We start from the raw sequence: 23528 nt of genomic DNA, 5'->3' as shown, positions 1-23528 counted from the left end.
CCAATCTTGGAACAAAACTCCCTCTAATAGAGGGTGGATCGGAAACACTGCATTGCTTTGAGGCGCCCTCAGTGAGCCCAAAGCTGAAACCGTTGATACCTGGAGATCTGGTACTGGCAAGTTGAATGCATTATGGACCAAGTCCGTTAAGGCTTGAATCCACCAGCCCTCCCCTTGGGAGACTGCTCCAGACTCCTCTGTATCCGGATCTTCGATCCCTGAACCTACTTGGTCCTTGTCCAAGAGATCGTCCAATTCCCCTGAGGAAAGGACCTCCTCTTCTGAGGGTCCACGCTCGGGCGACGGAGATCTAATCCGTTTACTGCCCCGCATAGCTGTGGCTATCATTTTTCCCATTCTTTTCTCCATCTCTCTTAAAGAGGTGAGTAATACCTCGTCCGTGACCATCTTAGGGTTGGACTGACCCGCGCCAGCTCCAGCCCCAGATCCCGATGGCCCCAAGGCTCCCTGTGGGGAAAGCAGCGGCATAGCTTTGTCCGAGACCTCAGACTCTCTGGGGGAATCCCCACCTCTTGTACCCTCTGACCCGGATGCCATGGTACAATACCGAGGTACACCTGCTACCTATTGGTACTTGGAACTATAAAAGTTAATTGCCCAAACACCTGTTTGGGGGATAAAAAATGCTTCCTCTCCCCTAGATGACTTTTTTTTCTTTTTTTTTTTTTCTTTTTTGTTTCAAATCCAGGAAAGAAAAATCATTCTGTCCCCCTGAGTAGTATTGCAAGAAAAACTATGAGATGGAAAGAAACAGCCTATTTCTAGGCTTGAAAACAGTCTTCTGAAGACTGCAATATTCTTTTTGGCCACTGTGTGTCCTCGGCGCCCCGTGCTGCCGCTCTGGTCTTTCCTCCCCAGTTCCAATGTATCGAATGCTGTTTGGAACGAAAAGGAAGGGCCGCCCCTTCCTTAAACCACTGACCCGCCCTTCCCCCCTCAGCTAAACGGCGCGAATTGCGCCTATAACACGTGAACGCGCGCGCGCCCGCCGATAGGGGGGGGGGGTTGGGGGGAAGGGAGCCTCTCTGCTCCAGCTGGAACCACGAGGAGGTCAGCGTTTTGCCTGCTTTGCAGGCTCTGAGGAGGAAGACTGATGGAGCATCGCCTGGAGGCTTGCAGGTAAGCATAGCTCTCTGACACACACATACACTTTATATTACACAGGCCCTACTCAAATGCTTTTCCAACACTACAAGGGAGGTCACTTCTTATGGGAAGAAAAATACACATAGAGCCATCCTATCATTAAGATATGTGACTAGTTTGCCAGATGCAGCGCATAACTTTAGGCATGTCCCCTGTGACCCCCCAGAAAAAACCTGCTAAGAACCAAGTTCCGCAAGTTTTCCCCTCACTTACCTGCTCCATGCCGCAGGACTTTGCCAAGCAAGAGGCCCAATCTTCCCCCATCTCCGTGGGGATGTCTAGACCTTCAGGCCCTGGGTTCCTATGAAGGATCCACTGTCCTGGGCCCATATAGCACTCTGGCAACAGAAACATTAGGCACCCAAGGTTTCTAAGTTCTGGGCCCAGGGTCCAGCTCTCTAAAAAGAAAAGCATTATGGGCTATACCCCAAGGGTTTGGGGTCCGGTTACTGACCACTTTAGCGCTGAGGCCTTTGGACAGAACCGGTTAGCTCACCTAATCCCAAGGATGCGGAGGCAAGCTAAACCATGACCAACACCTAAGACACTGGCGTAAAAACTGGGGTACTCCTCCTATGGGAGGGGGTTATATAGGGAGGGGCATTTCCTGTTTGAGATTGCCAGTGTCCATCACCTGAAGGTACTCCATATAACCCATATAGTAATGAATGCCGCTCTGTGTCCCGTGATGTAACGATAAAGAAATACTCAGCGCAGAGCATTTGAATTTCCTCACTTATAAGCTGCCCATACACTGAGCCGGTTCAGATATAGGATTATTGTGTGTGCCACGGTCATACCTTATTCACACCTCCGTACAGTCTGCCCAACATTGAACATGCTCCTCTTGCACATGCTGCCTTCATGCAAGACCCTCCACACTCCTTTCCTTTACCTACAGCCCACTATAATGCCCTCCCCAATCCGGTCATGCACATGCTCTCAAACCCTTTGCACACTTCTCCTGCACATATTGCCTGCTGTGATACCCTCTGCACTACACAATACCCCATATTATACCTTTTTTTACCTGCTCCTATAGATAATGCCCCCTACAATACTCAACACTCCTCTCCTGTAAATAATATCTGATGCCATACCCATTGCACTCCTGTACATACTCTTCCCATTGTCAGAACCACATGCTCCTCCCACTCTCAGACCCTCAACACTTTTTTGGGGGGGGATTTTTTGCAGAATCCTTAACCTTGCCTTTTCTGAAACCGGCACACTTTTGCCAATTTATATGATATACACTACTGTGCAAAAGTTTTAGGCAGGTGAGGGAAATTGCTGTAACATAAGAATGCTTTCAGAAAAATTATTAAATTTTCACCAATTAAAAAAAATGGAAAGTAAATGATCATTAAAAAAAAAAACCAAATCAAACCCTTATTTGGTGTGACCACCCTTGGCCTTCAAAACAGCATCAATTCTTCTAGGTACACTCGCACACAGTGTTTGAAGAAACTCAGCAGGTAGGTTGTTCCAAACATCTTGGGAGAACTAACCACAGATCTTCTATGGATGTAGGCTGCCTCAAATCCTTTGGTCTCTTCATATAATCCCAGAAAGACTCAACGATTATTAGATCATGGCTCTGTGGGGGCCAAACGATCACTTCCAAGACTCCTTGTACTTCTTAACACTAAAGATAGTTCCTAATGACATTGGATGTATGCTTGGAGTCGTTTTCCTGCTGCAGAAGAAATTTGAAAAAAAAAAAAAAATTGCATGCCTCCCTGATCGTATGGCATTATGATGAAATATCTTCCTGTATTTCTCAGCATTGAGGACACCATTAATCCTGACCAAACCTCCACTCATGGCTTCTGGCCAGACTTCTCCACACAGTAGATCTGTGTACCTGAGCCCAAGCTTTCCACCAGCTCTGTGCTGATGGCACTGCTGGACATCCTCTGATGTTGAAGGGAAGTAAGCACGATGTGTCTTTCAACTGCTGCATGGTTTCCTTGGCCGACCACTTCACCTACAGTCCTTAACGTTGCCCATTTCTTTGTGCTTCTTCAAAAGAGCTTGAACAGCACAGCTTGAAACTCCAGTCTGCTTTGAAATCTTTGCCTGGGAGAGACCTTGCTGATGCAGTATAACTACCATGCGTCTTGTTGCTGTGCTCAGTCTTACCATGGTGTATGGCCTGTGACATGAAAATGTCTTCCACAACCTCACCTTAGTAGCAGAGTTTGGCTGTTCTTCACCCAGCGTTATTACTATGCAGCATCATTACACCTGCCTAAAACTCTTGACCAGTACTGTTACATGTATATACATACTATTATACTATACACCGTTTATTTCTGACCTTACAAGCTTGATTTAAAAAAAAACAAAAAAAAAAACACATTCAAATATCTACTTACGACGATCTCTGGTCCAGTAAATTTTGGAGACTCTGGAACACTTTCTGGTCCTCCCAAAGAATCAATTAACAGATCTAAAGCATCATCCTTTTCCTACAAATCAGAGACACAGGCATGATAATTAGAAACAAGAGCATAAAGACAACAGGCGTAATAAACTAAATACCCCTAAACTAAAATGTACAAAAGGTTAATATGCACCATTTTTCTTTACATTTAAGTAAATAACTGTATCACTGCTTTGCTCTCTTGAGGATTGCTTTATATACAAAAATACAGGTATACTTTTGTCACAGATTTTTCTGGGTACATTCTGGCAATGCTCCCATGAAAGTCTGCTCAGATATATAGTGGTATTTTAAGTTGATTTTTGAATATTAAGCAATGGTTTGGCAATTTTACCCTGCTAAAATATCACCAACACTAGCATCTGTCTAAGGTATGCAATGTAACAGATTGCTCCTAAATCCCAAGTTACTAGATTTGGCCCCACCTTGCTTGGAGTAGTAGCAGCAGAAATTTTGTCCACGCTCACTTTCTTTTCTTCTTTAACCTGTAATAAAATAAAGACAATAAAGATAAAATAAAAAATAACACTGCAAAATAAAAGGGGATCAGCACTAACAGGATCCAGAGATAGGGAGTCAGCTTTTCACCCTTAAATGAATATCCATTGCGCAATGTCAATAATGCATTTGCCTACAACTGTCAGATAAATATTGAATACAGAATAGTTATAGGACAGTGTTGCTTTTTCCTGCCATAACAGCTTTTTGTCTATTTTAGTTGCTCACAGATATGTCAAAGTGACTGCTGTCTGGATTACAACTATTACATGAAACACAACATGGACGTAGAGGATACAGTGACAATTGTTGGATGAACATAAATTCAACTCTTTAGAGCTTAAAAGAACTGCATCACAGTGTATTGTTCATTTCATTCCTAGCGTCCTTTCATTCTGTTCAAACGACTGCAAATCACTAGCTTATAGTGGGATATGCCACATACGTGAAATGCAATTGGTTCAGTCCATTCCGTTTCATTAAAGCACTGTTCACACTCTGGATAGAGTAGGAAAGGATAAGAACCCATGTCAAGTCTTTATTGTTACTGGTGTCACTACCAAAAAGATTCACCCCATCTATTCCTCACATATCAAAAAAACAGAAAATTAAGTGAAATCCAAAATTTGAGTTGTCACCAGAACAAGAGGCAAAGGTGGGTCTTCAAATGGAAACACCTGCTCTGGTGACAAATGTCCATGGGAGGTGTTCTCATCCCTTTGTATAGATTTCCTGGGACAGGGAGTAAAGGTACATCTCCCCAATGAGGCACAGACAGCAAACAATAAACTGACAGGGATATTAACCCATGCCTTTTACCATCAAACAAAAAAAAAAAAGTAGTGACTGTAAATTCACTTTAACCTTTTATTGTTATTATACAATGCAATTTAATCTAAACAAAAATAAATGCTATAAAAAACAAAAAAACAAACAAACACATAGGTTTCCATAGGGCATACACATATCTGTAAAGACCCTTTCTATACTTTTCAAACAGTGTTACATGGCTACTATTCTATCCCACCAGAAGAGGACTTGGAAACGTACGTGCCATTGGATTCTGACAGACACACTTGGGCCCAGATTCACATACGACTTACGCCGATGTATCTTCTGATACGCCGCGTAAGTTCTAGGGCGCGCCATCGTATTCTATGCGCCTTATTCTTGAAACAAGATACGCCTGAATTTTGGCTTGATCCGACCGACGCAAGTCTCCTACGCCGTCGTATCTTGGGTGCATATTTACGCTGACCGCTAGGGGCGCTTCCATTGATTTACGCGTCGAATATGTAAATGACCTAGATACGCCGATTCACTAACGTACTTGCGCCCGTCGCAGTAAGCTACGCCGTTTACGTAAGGCGTACGTACGGCGTAAAGTTATCCCACCTAAAGCAGGGGTAAGTCATGTTAGGGGGTATGGACGTCGGAACAGCCGTCGTCGTTTACGTAAGTGAATGGGGCTGGGCGTAGGTTACGTTCACGTCGTACGCATTGAGCCGTTGTATCTTAGGGAGTATATGCGACGTGATTCTGAGCATGCGCCCTTCGTTCGGCCATTCATTTACATGGGGTCACAGTTAATTTTAATACAACACGCCCACTACCTTCCTAATTTGAATTAGGCGGGCTTACGCCGGCCCATTTACGCTACGCCGCTGTAACTTAGGGAGCAAGTGCTTTGTGAATACTGGTCTTGCCTCTCTATGTTACGTCGGCTGGGCGCATATGAGATGCGCTACGCTCGCTCAAAGATACGCCACTGTACGTGAATCTGGCCCTTTGTCTTTAAAGATGGGTAGAGACAGTACAAAGATCAAACACACATGGGAGGTGAACTGAACATAGATTATTCCAGAGGAGACTGATAATAGCAGCTATGCCAAGATATGGGGAATGCATAAACTAATACCTTGTTGGCACCACCTATTAGAAGGATGTTGTGTCAGAAATATTCCAGATCTGAAAGCAACTAAACCAAAAGCATTGAGGACACTTTTATTCTAACTGTTCCCACTTGGTAATAATTGGCTTACTAGAGCAGAACCAAAAATTAATGAGGGAACATTATCCTTTGATCAAAATCCAACTTAGCACAAAAGGAATAATAATTAATTTCACCAAACTGTGATCCACTTAAAGGTTATATTAAATCATAGATTCTTAGTAGATGCTGGCACCTCAGCACATCTGTATGATATTAATAAAGAAGAGTTACAACTTATTGATCCATGATAAAAAATGTAATTCCTCTACGTTTTGCAGAAAATTATTTCTGTACATTACCTCATCTTTAGGTTTGCTAGATGAAGCTACTGTAGCGGCACCTACTGCAGCTGCGCCTACTGCTGCAGCACCAACTGTAGCAATAGCTGCCTTGCCAGCAACAGATGACGAGACCTGAGGAAAAGCAAGGGTCAAGTGTCAATATAAAATACAGAGGAATTTGACTACTATAGAAAGACTGTTTTGATGCATAATCTTTTGATCGTGGTGGAAAAAGCTGCAGTTTGGTGCATTGCGGTAATACTTTATTGAAATGTATTATAGTTGTGTCCTTTTTTTTTTTTTATTGCACTTTATTTACTTCAGTGTAGCTGGTTAGATTTATAGGAGAAGTTCAACTTTATACCAAGTTAAAACTACATACCCCTATTTTGGGCACATTGAAGTATATAGTACAGTGGCAGCCAGTTCATTGGGGCGCAGGGGCACCACCCCCCTAGCCATGCATTCGGCCACCTAATCTACATGCAGGGCGCCAGACAGATGGATTCCAATTATTATTATTTATTTATTTTTAAAGCATGTGATTAGAGCCAGAGGCTCCAATAGGCTTGGAAAAAAATGGGTGGGCTCAGGGCGCAGAGCACTGCACCCCAACCCCAACTCACTCGTGTGACAATAGCCAATGAATATTCACTATTGTTACACTGATTCTCCTCCCGGCCAATCAGGAAGTGGGTTGTGAGACTTGTTTCCGAATTGACTGAAAGGAAATGCAGAGGAAAGAGGAGGAAGGAGATGCCACCGTGATGTCGAGGAGACGCATGGGAAGCCCGGCCAACAAAGCTTGGACACGGAGGAAACAGAGGGAAAGCATATCAGTCCAGGGTGAGTGAGCTGGCAACAGGGGGGTGTGGGGGAATGGTGCACGGTGCGGGCTGGAGCGATTGGGGGGGAGGGGGTTCCGAGTTCAGGTCTGTCTTCCTCCCGTCCGGCTAATGAAGCACCACTCGCCATGGATAATTCTCCCTGCTGACATTCACAATGGCCTTTGGAATCCAGTGCATCATTTGATCCTAGTCATAGAGAAATTTCCACCTCTGGTCTCACTTTGGTACAGCAATATTACTTTCAAAGGCCATAGCAGGTCAATGCACAGCATTTCAAAGACTGTTAGAGGAGAAGAAGGACAGAGGCACTGCACAAGTCCTGGTTAGGCTGGCAGTGTAACATTTATTTAAAAAAAAATTAAATGGGGCTCCACTTACAAATTGGACGAAGAGGTTTCTGGGGATGGTGGGTCTTAGGTGTTGCTATGAAGGTGTACTTAATAATAATAATAATAATAATAATAATAATAATAATAATAATAATAATAATAATATTATTATTTAAGGTGCTTCTATAGCGCCATCAATTTACACAGCGCTTTACATATACATTGTACATTCACATCGGTCCCTACCCTCAAGGAGCCTACAATCTAAGGTCCCTAACTCACATTCATATACTAGGGCCAATTTAGACAGAAGCCAATTAACCTACCAGCATGTCTTGGGAGTGTGGAAGGAAACCGAGTACCCGGAGGAAACCCACTTAGGCACAGGGAGAACATGCAAACTCCAGGCAGGTATTGTCGTGGTTGGGAATCGAACCAGCGACCCTTTTTGCTGCTAGGCGAGAGTGCTACCCACTACTTGTCCTTCAAAGTTTAATCTAAAGCTCATATAGAATTATTTTCATAAATTTATATAAATAGGGGCATTATATGAATAGCCCTGTAAAACATACAGTGCCTTGCGAAAGTATTCGGCCCCCTTGAACTTTGCGACCTTTTGCCACATTTCAGGCTTCAAACATAAAGATATAAAACTAATTTTTTTTGAAGAATCAACAACAAGTGGGACACAATCATGAAGTGGAACGAAATTTATTGGATTTTTCAAACTTTTTTAACAAATAAAAAACTGAAAAATTGGGCGTGCAAAATTATTCAGCCCCTTTACTTTCAGTGCAGCAAACTCTCTCCAGAAGTTCAGTGAGGATCTCTGAATGATCCAATGTTGACCTAAATGACTAATGATGATAAATAGAATCCACCTGTGTGTAATCAAGTCTCCGTAGAAATGCACCTGCACTGTGATAGTCTCAGAGGTCCGTTTAAAGCGCAGAGAGCATCATGAAGAACAAGGAACACACCAGGCAGGTCCGAGATACTGTTGTGGAGAAGTTTAAAGCCGGATTTGGATACAAAAAGATTTCCCAAGCTTTAAACATCCCAAGGAGCACTGTGCAAGCGATAATATTGAAATGGAAGGAGTATCAGACCACTGCAAATCTACGAAGACCTGGCCGTCCCTCTAAACTTTCAGCTCATACAAGGAGAAGACTGATCAGAGATGCAGCCAAGAGGCCCATGATCACTCTGGATGAACTGCAGAGATCTACAGCTGAGGTGGGAGACTCTGTCCATAGGACAACAATCAGTCGTATACTGCACAAATCTGGCCTTTATGGAAGAGTGGCAAGAAGAAAGCCAATTCTTAAAGATATCCATAAAAAGTGTTGTTTAAAGTTTGCCACAAGCCACCTGGGAGACGCACCAAACATGGGGAAGAAGGTGCTCTGGTCAGATGAAACCAAAATCTAACTTTTTGGCAACAATGCAAAACGTTATGTTTTGCGTAAAAGCAACACAGCTCATCACCCTGAAAACACCATCCCCACTGTCAAACATGGTGGTGGCAGCATCATGGTTTGGGCCTGCTTTTCTTCAGCAGGGACAGGGAAGATGGGTAAAATTGATGGGAAGATGGATGGAGCCAAATACAGGACCATTCTGGAAGAAAACCTGATGGAGTCTGCAAAAGACCTGAGACTGGGACGGAGATTTGTCTTCCAACAAGACAATGATCCAAAACATAAAGCAAAATCTACAATGGAATGGTTCACAAATAAACATATCCAGGTGTTAGAATGGCCAAGTCAAAGTCCAGACCTGAATCCAATCGAGAATCTGTGGAAAGAACTGAAAACTGCTGTTCACAAACGCTCTCCATCCAACCTCACTGAGCTCGAGCGGTTTTGCAAGGAGGAATGGGCAAAAATTTCAGTCTCTCGATGTGCAAAACTAATAGAGACATACCCCAAGCGACTTACAGCTGTAATCGCAGCAAAAGGTGGCGCTACAAAGTATTAACTTAAGGGGGCTGAATAATTTTGCACGCCCAATTTTTCAGTTTTTTATTTGTTAAAAAAAGTTTGAAATATCCAATAAATTTTGTTCCACTTCATGATTGTGTCCCACTTGTTAATTCTTCAAAAAAAATTACAGTTTTATATCTTTAAGTTTGAAGCCTGAAATGTGGCAAAAGGTTGCAAAGTTCAAGGGGGCCGAATACTTTCGCAAGGCACTGTAGGTGCCATCAGCTTCTGACCAATTTAGTGAAATTAATAACTGACTTGTGCTTTAAAGCACATTTTTTTTCCCCAGCAATTATGACACTTTTATAGGTACAATATTACACTCACTTGTTAGCTGAATTATCTCCCCCTGGTTTGGCATTAAAATTGTAGTTGTATTAATTGATGCTGGCCGGTTCCATCTTGCTTGTGGGCTTGTGAAGCCCACAAGCATTTATTTCCTGGATGCAGTGAATGCTGAGCTCCCAGCATTCACCGCTCATTCCCGCACATGCTCAGTGTTGACGGTGGAAGCGCATTAAACTTCCACGTTGCCAACACAATGGGTGGCGGCGTCGGAAGTTCCAGCCCCGTTGTGATGGCAACAAAACAAAATCTTGCGAGAATTCACAGCGGGCCTCTGGTCTGACTCTTGGGAACAATGACACAGAGCTCCCAGGAGACAGTGCGGCACACAGGACAAAAACACAGGCAAAAATAGCCGCACATACCCACAGGGGTCCGATACCGGAAACAAGGAGAAAATAAAACACAGGAACATCCTCTTAAAAAAAAAAAAAAAAAAAGTTCCATTTCATAATGTATACAACAAGACAATTCGATGGAGCTATACTTAGAAAATTGTGTGGAACTCTGCTTTAAGCACTTTCTCCATTGAGATTCAGGGAGCCAGTACAAAGATTTACACACTTAGGGGCCAAACTGAACAGAGATATAGCAGCTATGTCGAGATATGCTGAATGTTGGCATCACCTATCAGTATCAGAAGAGTGTGTGTAAGAGAGAGTCTAAAACTGAAAGCAACTAAACCAAAAGCCTCAGGCCCCGTACACACGGCCGAGGAACTCGACGTGCTTGGCACGTCGAGTTTTGGGATGAAGCCGCCGAGGAGCTCGGCGGGCCGCCTTCTCCCATAGAACAACGAGAAAATAGAGAACATGTTCTCTATTTTCTCGTCGAGCTCCTCGGCGGCTCCATCGAGCCAAAACTGTACAGACGACAGAGTTTCTCGGCAGAATCCGGGTTTTGACCGAGTTTCTCTGTGAATTCTGCCGAGAAACTCTGTCGTGTGTACGGGGCCTCAGGGTCATTTTATTCTAACAGTTCTCACTTGGCAAGAATTGGCTTTCTAGAGCAGAAACTGAAAATTAACAAGGGAAAATTTTCCTTTGATTTAAATCCAACTAAGGAATGATAATTTTCAACAACATTTTATTTTCAAGGTTATGTTAAATCATGGATTGTTAGTAGGAGATGGCACCTCCATAAAACAATTACTGTATATTACCTCGCCTTTAGGTTTGCTAGATGAAGCTACTGTAGTGGCAGCTGCTTTGCCAGCAACAGATGAGACCTGAGGAAAAGCAAGGGACAAGTGTCAAAAGATTACAACTGTCAATACAAAATACAGAGACACTGACTATTCTAGAACAACGGTTTTCATGCACAATATACAGTATATCTATATACTGTACATACACAGTATCTCACAAAAGTGAGTACATCCCTCACATTCATGTAAATATTTTATTGTATCTTTTCATGTGACAACACTGAAGAAATGACACTTTGCTACAATGTAAAGTAGTGAGTGTATAGCTTGTACAAATAACAGTGTAAATTTGCTGTCCCTCAAAACAACAACACCACACAGCCATTAATGTCTAACCCGTTGGCAACAAAAGTGAGTACACCTCTAAGTGAAAATGTCCAAATTTAATAACACCATTGAGGACCTGTTTCACATAGCTAGGGGCATGTGGCAGGGGTGCCCACTGTCGCCCTTGCCGTTTGCCCCGGCTATAGAGCCGCTGGCGGCTCTACTGAGAGCGAATAGGGATGTCAGGGGTTGTAATGTCAATGAGCTGGGGGAAAAAACATCCCTCTACGGTGATGACATGCTTCTGTATCTGTATCTGGCCGAGATGGAGGGCTCATTGACCACTGCACTGGACAGAATCTTAGAATTTGGAAATTACTCAGGATTCAAAGTGAACTGGAATAAATACATGATCTTTCCTTTTGCTCCTGAATATGTCCTGAGGTCCCATTGAAGGTGGTCTCTAAATTTCGCTATCTGGGGGTCGATATCCAGCTGCTAATCAGTACTTAGGTACTTAATAACTTGTCTCCTCTAAAGCTGCGGTTGCAGGAAAGTCTACAGGCGTGAGCTAAACCACCTTTAGGCCTCCTCTATATCCCTAAGAAGAAGTTTGCGAGCATTAATAAAATGCTACTCTCCCCTTCCAGTATGAAAACATTTATAGTTGATGAGGATCATTCAAAGTTGATTTTTATTTTACGCTGCGGACATCTTCCTCCCCCAGAATGGAGAGGGTGACTGCGCAGTGGCAGGCTGACATACCGTCCCTTACAGAGGAGTCCTGGTCTGAGGCCCAAGATACACTGGTACCCTCGATCTCGACCAGAGACAAACTGCTACAGTTCAATTACCTTCATAGAATATACTATACCCCCAAGCGACTACATAAAATGGGTAGACGGGAATCATCGGAATGCCCTCGCTGTCATGTAGCGGAGGGTGACTTTTTCCATATGGTTTGGCAGTGTTTCCGGGTGGAGAGCTTCTGGAAGGAAATATTGACATTTTTGGGGGAATACCCTGGAACTCACAAATATATACTCTCTGGCCAGATGTCTCTTGGGAGACCTGGAGGAAGAAGAAATATCCACCTCGCAGAAAACCCTGTTAAGAATACGGTTTTGTTATGCCAAGAAGCCATTGGCCCTTAAAAGGCGGAATCCGTCACCTCCATCTATACAAAGCTGGGTGAAACAGGTGAATAATGCGCTACCAATGTACAAGTTAACCTATACGGCTAGAGGGTGTCCTAAGAAGTTTGAGAAGGTGTGGGCGGGCTGGATTAAGAATGATCGGGAGACGTGGTGGTGTGATAGATGAAAAAAAGATACGTTATCACTAGAAATAAATATGGAAGACTGCTGGTACACTAGGATGTATTCTTGTAAAACCAAGACAGACAACAGGAGAGACCTAGGAATTGTTTAGAATTCTTGCAACTGGTTTTTGTTGTTTGTTGTGCAACATTGGACATATTTGCTTGTACATGGTTTAACTACATGATTCTGAGTTTGTTCGGAAATGTAATCGGGTTCTACTGTATGATAATATGTGCTGTAACATGATACTGTACAATACTGTTGAAAATTACAATAACATTTACCCTAATTGGGCCCAAAGTGTAAATATTTTGTGTGGCCATCATTATTTTCCAGCACTGCCCTAACCCTTGGGCATGGAGTTCATGCCCAAGGGTTAGGGCACTCCTCCATGACAACATCATGGAGCCGGTGGATGTTAGAGACCTTGCACTCCTCCACCTTCTGTTTGAGGATACCTCTCAGATGCTAAATAGGGTTTAGGTCTGGAGACATGCTTGGCCAAGCCATCACATTTACCCTCAGCTTCTTTAGCAAGGCAGTGGTCGTCTTGGAGGTGTGTTTGGGGTCGTTGTGTTGGAATACTGCCCTGCGGCCCAGTCTTCGAAGGGAGGGGATCATGCTCTGCTTCAGTATGTCACAGTACATGTTGGCATTCATGGTTCCCTCAGTGAACTGAACTGTAGCTCCCCAGTGCCGGCAGCACTAATGCAGCCCCAGACCAGGACACTGCCACCACCATGCTTGACTGTAGGCAAGACACAATTGTCTTTGTACTCCTCACCTGGTTTCTGCCACACACACTTGACATCATCTGAACCAAATAAGTTTATCTTGGTCTCATCAGACCACAGGACATGGCTCCAGTAATCCATATCCTTAATCTGCTTGTCTTCAGCAGACTGTTTGCAGGCTTTCTTGTGCATCATCTTTGGAAGAGGCGTCCTTCAGGGAGGACAACCATGTAGACCAATTTGATGCAGTGTGCGGCATATGGTCTGAGCACCGACAGGCTGACCCCCCACCCCTTCAACCTCTGCAGCAATGCTGGCAGCAATCATACGTCTACTTCCCTAACGCTAAGCACGTGCACTCCAATTCTTTGGTGGACCATGGCGAGGCCTGTTCTGAGTGAAAGTTCTCCTATTAAACCACTGTATGGTCTTGGCCACCGTGCTGAAGCTCAGTTTCAGGGTCTTAGCAATCTTCTTATAGCCTAGGCCATCTTTATGTAAAGCAACTTTTTTTTCAGATCCTCATAGAGTTCTTTGACATGAGGTGCCATGTTGAACTTCCAGTGACCAGTATGAGAGAGTGAGAGTGATAACACCAAATTTAACACACCTTCTCCCCATTTACACCTGAGACCTTGTAACACCAACGAGTCACATGACACCAGGGAGGGAAAATGGCGAATTGGGCCCAATTTGGACATTTTCATTTAGGGGTGTACTCACTTTTGTAGCCAGTGGGTTAGACATTAATGACTCTGTGTTGATTTATTTTGGGGGACAGCAAACTTACACTGTTATACAAGCTGTACACTCACTACTTTACATTGAAGCAACGAGTAATTTCTTCAGTGTTGTCACATGAAAAGATAAAACAACATAATTTACAAAAATGTGAGGGGTGTACTCACCTTTGCGAGATACTGTGGGATTATAATATATATTATATAATATCTCATGCACACACAGACCACATTATTAGGTACACCTTGCTAGAATAAGCTTGAACCACTTTTGTCTTCAGAACTGCCTCAATTCTTCATTGGAAAGATTCAACAAGGTGTTGGAAACATTCCTCAGAGATTTTGGTCCATATTGACATGATAGCATCACACAGTTGCTGCAGATTTTTTCCGTCTGCACATCCATGATGCAAATCTTCCGTTCCACCACATCCAAAGGGAGGTCTCTTGGTTTGAGATCTGCTGACTGTGGAGGCCATTGGAGTACATTAAACTCATTTAGGTGGATTCAGAAAGCCCGCCCTAACTTTGCGGCGGCGTAGTGTATCGTGTTTACACTACGCCGCCGTAAGTTAGCGAGGCAAGTACATGATTCACAAAGTACTTGCCTGCTAAGTTACGGCGGCGTAGCGCAAATGCGGCGGGCGTAAGCGCGCCTAATTCAAAATAGGCTGAGGGGTCGTGTTTTATGTTAATTTGGGTTGACCTGACGTGATTGACGTTTTTTTGGAACGGCGCATGCGCCGTCCGTTTACATATCCCAGTGTGCATTGCGGCTAAGTACGCCGCACGGTCCTATTGGTTTCGACGTGGAAGTAAATCCCTATTCACGGACGACTTACGCAAACGACGTAAAATTTTCGAATTTCGACACGGGAACGACGGCCATACTTAACATTACTATTCCAGCTATTTGATGGAATAACTTTAGGCCTGATAATGCGTTACGTAAACAGTGTATCTTTACTGCGTCGGCCGGGCGTACGTTCGTGAATAGGCGTATCTAGTGATTTACATATTCTACGCCGACCGCAATGGAAGCACCACCTAGCGGTCAGCCTAAAAATTACACTTTAGGATACGACAATGTAAGACACTTACGCCGCTCGTATCCGAGCCTACTTTAAGCGTATCTGGTTACCAGAATACGCTTAAAATTAGCGTTGGCGCAGATTCAGACTTAGGCTGGCGTATCTACTGATACGCCAGCCTAAGTCTTTCTGAATCTAGCTAATTGTCATGTTCAAGAAACCAGTGATGAGATGATTTGAGCTTTGTAACATGGTGCATTATCCAGCTGGAAGGAGCCATCAGAAGACGGGTACACTTTAGTCATAAAGGGATGAAAATGGTCAGCAACAATACTCAGGTAGACCGTGGCATTTAAACGATGCATAATTGGTACTAAGGGGCCCAAAATCTGCCAAGAAAATATCCCCCACATCATTACCAACAACCTGAACCATTGATACAATGCAGGATGGATCCATGCTTTCATGTTGTTTACGCCAAATTCTGACCCTACCATCTGAATGTTGCAGCTGAAATCGAGACTCATTATACCAGGCAACGGTTTTCCAATTTTCTATTTTCCAATTTTGGTAGGCCTGTGTGAATTGTAGCCTCAGTTTCCTGTTCTTGGCTGACAGGTGTGGTGGTCTTCTGCTTCTGTAGCCCATCTGCTTCAAGGTTCGATGTGTTGCACATTCAGTGATGGTATTGTATTGAGTGATTATTTAAATTACTGTTGCCTATCATCTTGAACCAGTCTGCTTATTCTCCGCTGACATTTCACATCAACAAGACATTTTTGTCCACACAACGAACGCTCACTGGATATTTTCTCTTTTCGGACCATTCTATGTAACCCTAGAGATGGCGGTGTGAAAAAATCTCAGTAGATCTGCAGTTTTTGAAATACTCAGACCAGTCCGTCTGGCACCAACAACCATGCCACATTCAAAGTCACTTAAATCCCCTTTCTTCCCCAGTCTGATGCTCAGTTCCACTAAAAGAAGCTTTGTCCAGGAGCGCGATACAATAGCCTCTCGATTAGTAGCATGCAAATATAACTCCAGGGATGTTAATAGAGCAATAGCCACAGCTGCAAATAGGGATCCATGTTATTAAAACACAAATCCCATAAAAAAAAAGCAAATCTGACAGCCAAGATATTCTTACTTTTGATACCACTTTACTTATTTTTTCATAAAATCTCCTGAATATCATTATAAAACATCTACCTATCGTATCCAGGGATTGTGATCTTTCTCCGTTCCTAAAGAGAGGGTATAGATTTTCCATCCGTCGGGCTAAAACTTTGGGAGGAATGTTATCACCCAGGTTTTTGTCCAAAAGGTGTGGAGAGGACATGGTTAAGTGCCAATGGATCATATGCCTGTGGCACCAACACATCGTTTCTGCCACAAACGTACAAATAAAATAAAAAATAAAACGAAAAAACGAAAATGGTACAAAAACAAAGACAGTACAATCTTGTGCTACAAGGAAGGAGTTTTTTCTGGGGGACTACATAAACTGTGGTTCCTCCAACATAGTTTATGCAATAGAGTGTACTTTGTGAAGTCTGCACAATTAGATCTCACAGGACATGGGGTGGGCGAACACTTTCATGGAGCTTCATATCAGAACGATAAGGGTTTATCAAATGCAGGGGGCAATTTATTAGAGAGAAGTTTGATGGATTTGTAACTTAAAAATGAGAATGCCAACTGGTATGAATTTTAGATATGATGTTGATGTATTTTTACATTAATAACTACATCCAATAGGTTGGATGCGCAATTTTCTCATCTATATTCACATGCCCTAATTTTCAGAATCCGTTCTTTCCTGAAAGCTTAGTTTTGACCCACAAATAGTTTAATGGTTTTTATTCAGATTTTTAAATCACAGAATTCATGTATGATAACCATCATCATTGTTTTATCATGTTTATTGTGTCATTGTATAAATGCATTTTAAATCTATGCAAACATTTTTTACCTTCAGAGAGTCACTATACAATAGTGATTCTCATCTATAGCCAATAGCATTGACTAATGAATGGGAGTGGTTTTAGTCTCATATATTATATGGGTAGAGCTGCACGATTCTGGCCAAAATGAGAATCACAATTTTTTTGCTTAGAATGAAGATCACGATTCTCTCACGATTCTCATGGTGTAAAATCTTTTACATTTATACAAAAAAAAAAAATGGGCTAACTTTACTGGCTACTTTTTTTTTTAATTCATTAAAGTAATTTTTTCCCAAAATAATTGCATTTAAAAAGATTGCTGCGCAAATACAGTGCAACATAAAATATTGCAACAACTGCCATTTTATTCTCTAGGGTCTCTACTAAAAAAATATATAATGTTTGGGGGTTCTAAGTAATTTTCTAGCAAAAAAATAATGATTTTAACTTGAAAAGAGCTGTCAGAAAAAGGTTTGGTGTTTAAGTGGTTAAACGTTCCCTAATTTACATACAGATGTATGTACAATGTTTACACTTAAAGGGTCACTAAAGGAAAACAATGTTTTTGCTGAAATGACTGTTTACAGGGTATAGAGACATAATAGTTAACTGATTCCTTTTAAAAACGATTAAAAATAGATAAAAATCAATCATATAATGTGCCTCTAGTTTCACTTTCGTTTTTGCAGCTAGCTTAGTTTTTGCATGTAATTTTATGCCTCTGTGCTGGACAGACCCAAATGTGATGATTAGGAAAACGAAACTAGAATCTACCAGTACTGTGGTGATCAGGAAACAGACAACCAGGAAGTGTCCAGAAAAGAGCAGAATTACAGCAACATCAGAGCAAAAACGAACAATGAGGACATGAAACCAGGACTGCAGTAAGGTAAAGGAAGCGATTTAGCTAAAAAAAAAAATTTCCTTTAGTGACCCTTTAAATTTCCACTGATAAAGAATGTTTTTGAAACTTGGCAGGCTGCCCAGACTGACTTTTGGCTGAGAGCAGACAGAAAATTCTTTGCATACCAAAGTGCAGAGAGAAAATTATTTTCATGTCAAAGATCGCCAAACCCTGTGTCAAGAATTGCAATGGGAAAAAGATCGCGATAACGATTCTTGACGATTAATCGTGCAGCTCTATATGTGGGTATGTGCTGTGGTTATGTGGGTAGCTATGCTGTGAACAAGGCTTTTCGCCGAAACATGTTGTTAGCAGTTACCGGTACTTTGTACTTGGTAATTATCGAATAAAGAATTTGGACAAAGTCCAGAGTGTGGGTTCTTTCCATATATCCATTTACAATTTGGATGTAGAGGTATCTGGTGATCTCAGGTGTTGCTATGAAGACGCACTGATCCCTCAAGGTTTAATTTAAAGCTCATATATAATTGATGCAAATACATACACAAATAGGATTATCGGGGAAAAATTCCTTATTTTAAGCAGGAATCCAACACATCCAAATTTAAGCATTAACTAAAGGATGATAAGATCCGCTTTACAATAATACTGTATATACAAGTACTTTATTTTATGCTACTCCTGTTGAGTATACCACAGCCTGGTTTTGAGTTGGTTGGATAAAGCACAACATTCTGACTTACTGCATCTTTTGGCTTCCCAGCATCTGCTTTCTTTGAATCCTGCTTTGTTGGGCCCTTTCCTGGACTCGGCTTTGCTGCTGTTGATGAAGATGTGGATGATGATGATGTTGTTGTCGTCGTCTTTGGCTGATAAGAAACACAAAATTGCTACATGTATAACAGCTGAATATGCAAAAATGATAAAAGGCAGAGAAGGACATGAAGGAAGGGTTAAAGCGGATGTGCCACGGGAAAAATATATTAAAAGCCAGCAGCTACAAATACTGCAGCTGCTGACTTTTAATATAAGGACACTTACCTGTCCTGGAGTCCAGCGGTGATCGCAGCAGATGACGAGCCGATCGCTCGTCACCCTGCTGCTCCCCCCTCCATCCTCGGTGAGGGAACCAGGAAGTGAAGCGCTCCGGCTTCACTGCCCGGTTCCCTACGGCGCATGCGCGAGTCGCGCTGCGCCCGCCGATTGGCTCCCGCTGTGTGCTGGGAGCCGAGTGTTCCCAGCATACAACGGGGGGACGGACGGGAAGGAAGGAAAAAACCCGTCCTTTGCCCGTATCGTAGGGCCGGAAGTGGGTGCAGATACCTGTCTGTAGACAGGTATCTGCACCCCCCTCCCCCCTGAAAGGTGTCAAATGTGACACCGGAGGGGGGGAGGGTTCCGATCAGCGGGACTCCACTTTAGAGTGGAGATCCGCTTTAAAGAAAATAACAAGCTATCCTATAAAAGTTTCTAGCTAAAAAGGATGTTGATAAAATAGTTGTTGAAATGTGCAAGTGGTCTGAAGTGCTCCTGAAAGAGGACTCAAACTGTGGAAGGCAGGTAGAAGGAAAGGGTCACCAGTGTTGACTCTCTGACTGCGTGAGGAGGCAGCCATTTTGTTAGAGGTAGGGCTTTGCTTCCTCGTGTCAAGAAGAACAGTGAGCAGTACAGTAGTGACTTTTCCAAATCTCCCAAGACTAGCATTCAGATGCAGCAGTGTCTTTGGCCTCACACTGCAGATATACAACTATGAAGCTACAGGCACAGAAAGTACAATACCGATTTCCTAGACCAGTTCAAGGGAAAAATGGAAAACAATTCAGGGTAATGCTTGAGCACAATTAACATCTTTAAAGTGGATGTAAATCTTTCCATATACCCAGTGAAGTGACTGGCCTCAGGTGATACACAGAGATAAAACAAATCCTCCAACGTAAGTTGTACTTGTTTATTCAGCATTTTTTGCTCCTCTACATTTATTCAAAGTCCAGAATCTAGACAGGATCTCTTAGCTCTGAAAAGCAGGGGGCGGAGAGCTAAAGTTACATCAGTGAGGGGAGCTCTGAGAGCTGATTGGAGGGAATAGACATGCCCCCCTTTACACAGCACACAGGAATAGAGCTGAAGCTATCAATCAGCTGGAGGTCCCTCCCCCGTCACAATTTTTCTCTTGGGGTCAGGAAAACTTGTCAGAAGTGACTCACTCTGATAGCAGATAAACAAGGCAATGGACAGAAATGATATTAGTGCTCTGGTGCACACTATAGAGGGATATGCTTTGTTCATGTCTCATGTCTGATGTTTACAACCGCTTTAAATGCTTCAAATTCCATAGCAAATCTTCACTTGAGTTCAGGTTCACTCTACTACTAAAGGCACTTGCATGACAGATTAAATTTTATGAGAGCAGTTACTATGAAATGTGCAAGCCTCATAATGTAAACAAAAATCTTGCTTTACTCCCCTGACTGAGCCTAACCTTCATTATGCTCCCCCTCCCAGACACTGCAGCACACAGTGGGAGTGTTTCAACAGCATAGTCAGTGCTGCCAACCCAACAGTGGGCAGGACTAAGTGTGGGACCAAGTGTGGCCAGGGGCTGAGTAAAGAAGGGCACATCTCTGCAATAGAGGAGAGTCCAGAAGTGAGCATTGGAACAGTTGTAGCAAGTACAGAGGATTGTGTCGGTGCAGTGGGGGAGTGCCGAGGAGGTCGTCAATGTAATGGCAATCAAAGTAAAAGCATGTTAGAGCAGGAGGAGGAGGGTGGGAGTCAGGGAAGTAGTCAGATTAGAGCATGGTGTGCAGAAAAGGGAGGATGGAGGTCAGCTTCAGTAGTGAGAGCATGGGAAGGGTGAACCCTGGTGTGAAGGTGCAATAATGAAAGGAGCCTCTGCGTGGAGCTGTAAGCTGTGACTCCAGTTGCAGTCCTTCTGGCCAGCAGAAAAGGCCAGGCATGGGGTTAGTGATGTGAGCTGAACAGGCTGGGGATTACAGTGTCTTTTAAACCTGCAGCAAAAGCCAGGGGGTTGGTGAACCAACAGGACCGGAAATTGGAAGGTGTAATATACAACACAGAATCACCTGCTTCTAGGAAAACTCTGAATATGGTCCCGCTGGGTATGACTGTTGTGGATGGTGCTGGTATACATTTAAACTTTACCGCTACTGAATATGCATAGATACAAGGTTTCCTTCCTGTCGCTATTGTGCATGTTCCAGGTATTGCCACAATTTTGTCTAATCCCAAAGACAGTACACTGCTCCCAAAGTGGACCTGGTATTTAGTGCCACTGCTGCTGATCGCCACTAATCTGCAGCAATCTATAGATACCAGCAACTAGCAAACATCATAGGAATTCTCGAATCACGAATAGGTTATTTGTGGCTCATAAATGTCACATGATTTACTGAAGAGATTTGCAAATAAGTTATTAATAATGGGACACTTCATGTTCTGGGAGCCGACTAGTGATATGTCTGGGGATCGCTTGAGTTTAGAGATCAGCAGCCCTGTCATTAAATGCTAGGTACGGGGCCTGCTTCCCTATTATGCATGCTAGAACCCCAGAAGACTTGTATGCATCCAAGTGAAAGATTGTCCCTATGGAGTTCTGCAGCACATGCACAGGTAGTAGGAGGCATGCTTGTCACAGGTAAACATTGCTACTGACCATCCACAGACTGTGTCAGAACTGTGTTAGAATACAGCGTAGGAGGAGGGGGGGGGGGGGTGGGGGGGATGGATTAGATTAGCAGTGGGAGAAGGGGAAAGGTTAAAAAAACATTCAGAAAATGCTGTTTGAAACTTTCCTTTTTTATAAAAGTTCAAGCCAAATCATAGTACAGTCAAATGCATTTTTCAGTATGTATTGCATGTTGATTCCTTTAACAATAAAAGCCAAGATATTAAACATATAATATAGCAGCTGAGACAATGAGCTGGAAGTTTCCTAAAACTTATGAAAGTAAATACTGACATTGATTTTAAGAAGCCTCTTTCCAAGTCTTATGCCGCGTACACACGACATTTTTCGGCATGAAAAAAACAACGTTTTTCAAAAATGTAATTTAAAATGATCATGATAATTTTTCAGGTTCTGAAAAACGACAAAAAAAAAAAAAATCGAACATGCTACATTTTTTAACGTAATGTCGTTTTCCGGGTTGTAAAAAAATGATCGTGTGTGGGCTAAAACGACGTAAAAAACCTGCGCATGCTCAGAAGCAAGTTATGAGACGGGAGCGCTCGTTCTGGTAAAACTACCGTTCATAATGGAGTAAGCACATTCATCACGCTGTAACAGACAAAAAAATCGCGAATCGTCTTTTACCAACACGGAATCAGCTAAAGCAGCCCAAAGGCGAATGGAACTTCCCCTTTATAGTGTCGTCATACGTGTTGTACGTCACCGCGCTTTGCTAGATCATTTTTTAAAAACAGTGGTGTTTAGGCAACATCGTTTTAAACAACGTTTTTTTCATGTTGAAAAATGATGCATTAGGCCTCATGCACACTGGACGTTTTTGGACGTTTTTACAGCAGCTGTTTTTGGCTGTAGATGTTTTTTTCTACAGTCAATAAACTCTCCATCATGTTATCCTATGTGTCCATGCACACATAGGCCGTTAGCAGCAGTTTTGGGCAGTAAAAAACAAACAAAACTAGTGGGTTCTGAGAGACGTTTTTCAGCTGTAAAAACGCTCTAACGCTGATAAACGTCGATAAACATTGCTCACCAGCATTTAACGTTTTTAAATGATTGAAAAAAATAATAATTCTTAAAAAAAAATAAAAAAAAAATTTAAAAACCGCTAACACGGACAAATGCCAAAAAACGATAATAAATGCTAAAAACCGCTATTGCAAAAACGTTGAAAAAAAGCTGAAAATAAGTTGAAAAACTCACTGCAAAGCTACTGGCGTTTTTATAACATTATTTTATTGTCCAGTGTGCATGAGGCCTTAATAGTGCACAAATGACCAGTAGTGCAGAGCAGGTCAAATTCATGCTGTGCCATTCAATTGTGCATTACTGCATACTTTTAAATGTGCTGCCTTGCACTTTGGTGCGCTACACTGCGAGTCTGTTGGCATCTACTGTCCTTATGTATTGGGGCATCATGCCAAAAAAAGTGCACTGGAACTCACCACACAAAGTGCCCGATGCTAAAGTTATGGGAAAAAGTACATTAGCACAATGCTTAGGTCTGAACTATACTTTAAATAATTCAATCCTAATGACCCTCCCACCTACATCTTAGATCAATGGTAGATGTGGTCAAGCAGCCCTTTATATTATTATTTTGAACATGCAGTCTCTATATGAGGTCCAAAAATCCATTTGAGTTCCTATAGGTTTCTTTTAGGCTGATTTCACACTGAAAGTGCTGCCCGTTAGCGGTAAAGCACCCCTCGTTTTAGCTTTTTGGTTGCTAGTGGGGCACTTAACCCCAAAGAAGAGGTTAAATCTCCCATGTTGCTGGGCTTCCGAAGCGCTTTTTTAGGTGGAAGTGCT

At 42.6% G+C, this 23528-nt stretch overlaps 1 protein-coding gene across 4 annotated transcripts in view; it reads right to left on the bottom strand.

Annotated features, from left to right (window-relative positions):
• CAST (calpastatin) overlaps positions 1 to 23528 on the bottom strand; it is a 182351-nt gene that overhangs the window by 47436 nt on the left and 111387 nt on the right. For all 4 annotated transcript variants that reach the window (XM_040342546.1, XM_040342518.1, XM_040342529.1 and 1 more), the window contains 5 exons: positions 18754 to 18879; positions 11058 to 11123; positions 6407 to 6520; positions 4042 to 4101; positions 3549 to 3641 (listed from right to left, as the gene is read on the bottom strand). In XM_040342546.1, coding sequence (XP_040198480.1) covers positions 3549 to 3641; positions 4042 to 4101; positions 6407 to 6520; positions 11058 to 11123; positions 18754 to 18879 — 459 coding nt within the window. The remainder of the gene's footprint in view (positions 1 to 3548; positions 3642 to 4041; positions 4102 to 6406; positions 6521 to 11057; positions 11124 to 18753; positions 18880 to 23528) is intronic.

The sequence above is a fragment of the Rana temporaria genome, chromosome 1 (genome assembly GCF_905171775.1).
Source record: "Rana temporaria chromosome 1, aRanTem1.1, whole genome shotgun sequence".
Taxonomy (NCBI): domain Eukaryota; kingdom Metazoa; phylum Chordata; class Amphibia; order Anura; family Ranidae; genus Rana; species Rana temporaria.
Note: the sequence above shows the minus strand (reverse complement) of the source record. Positions and strands in the feature narration are given on the sequence as shown.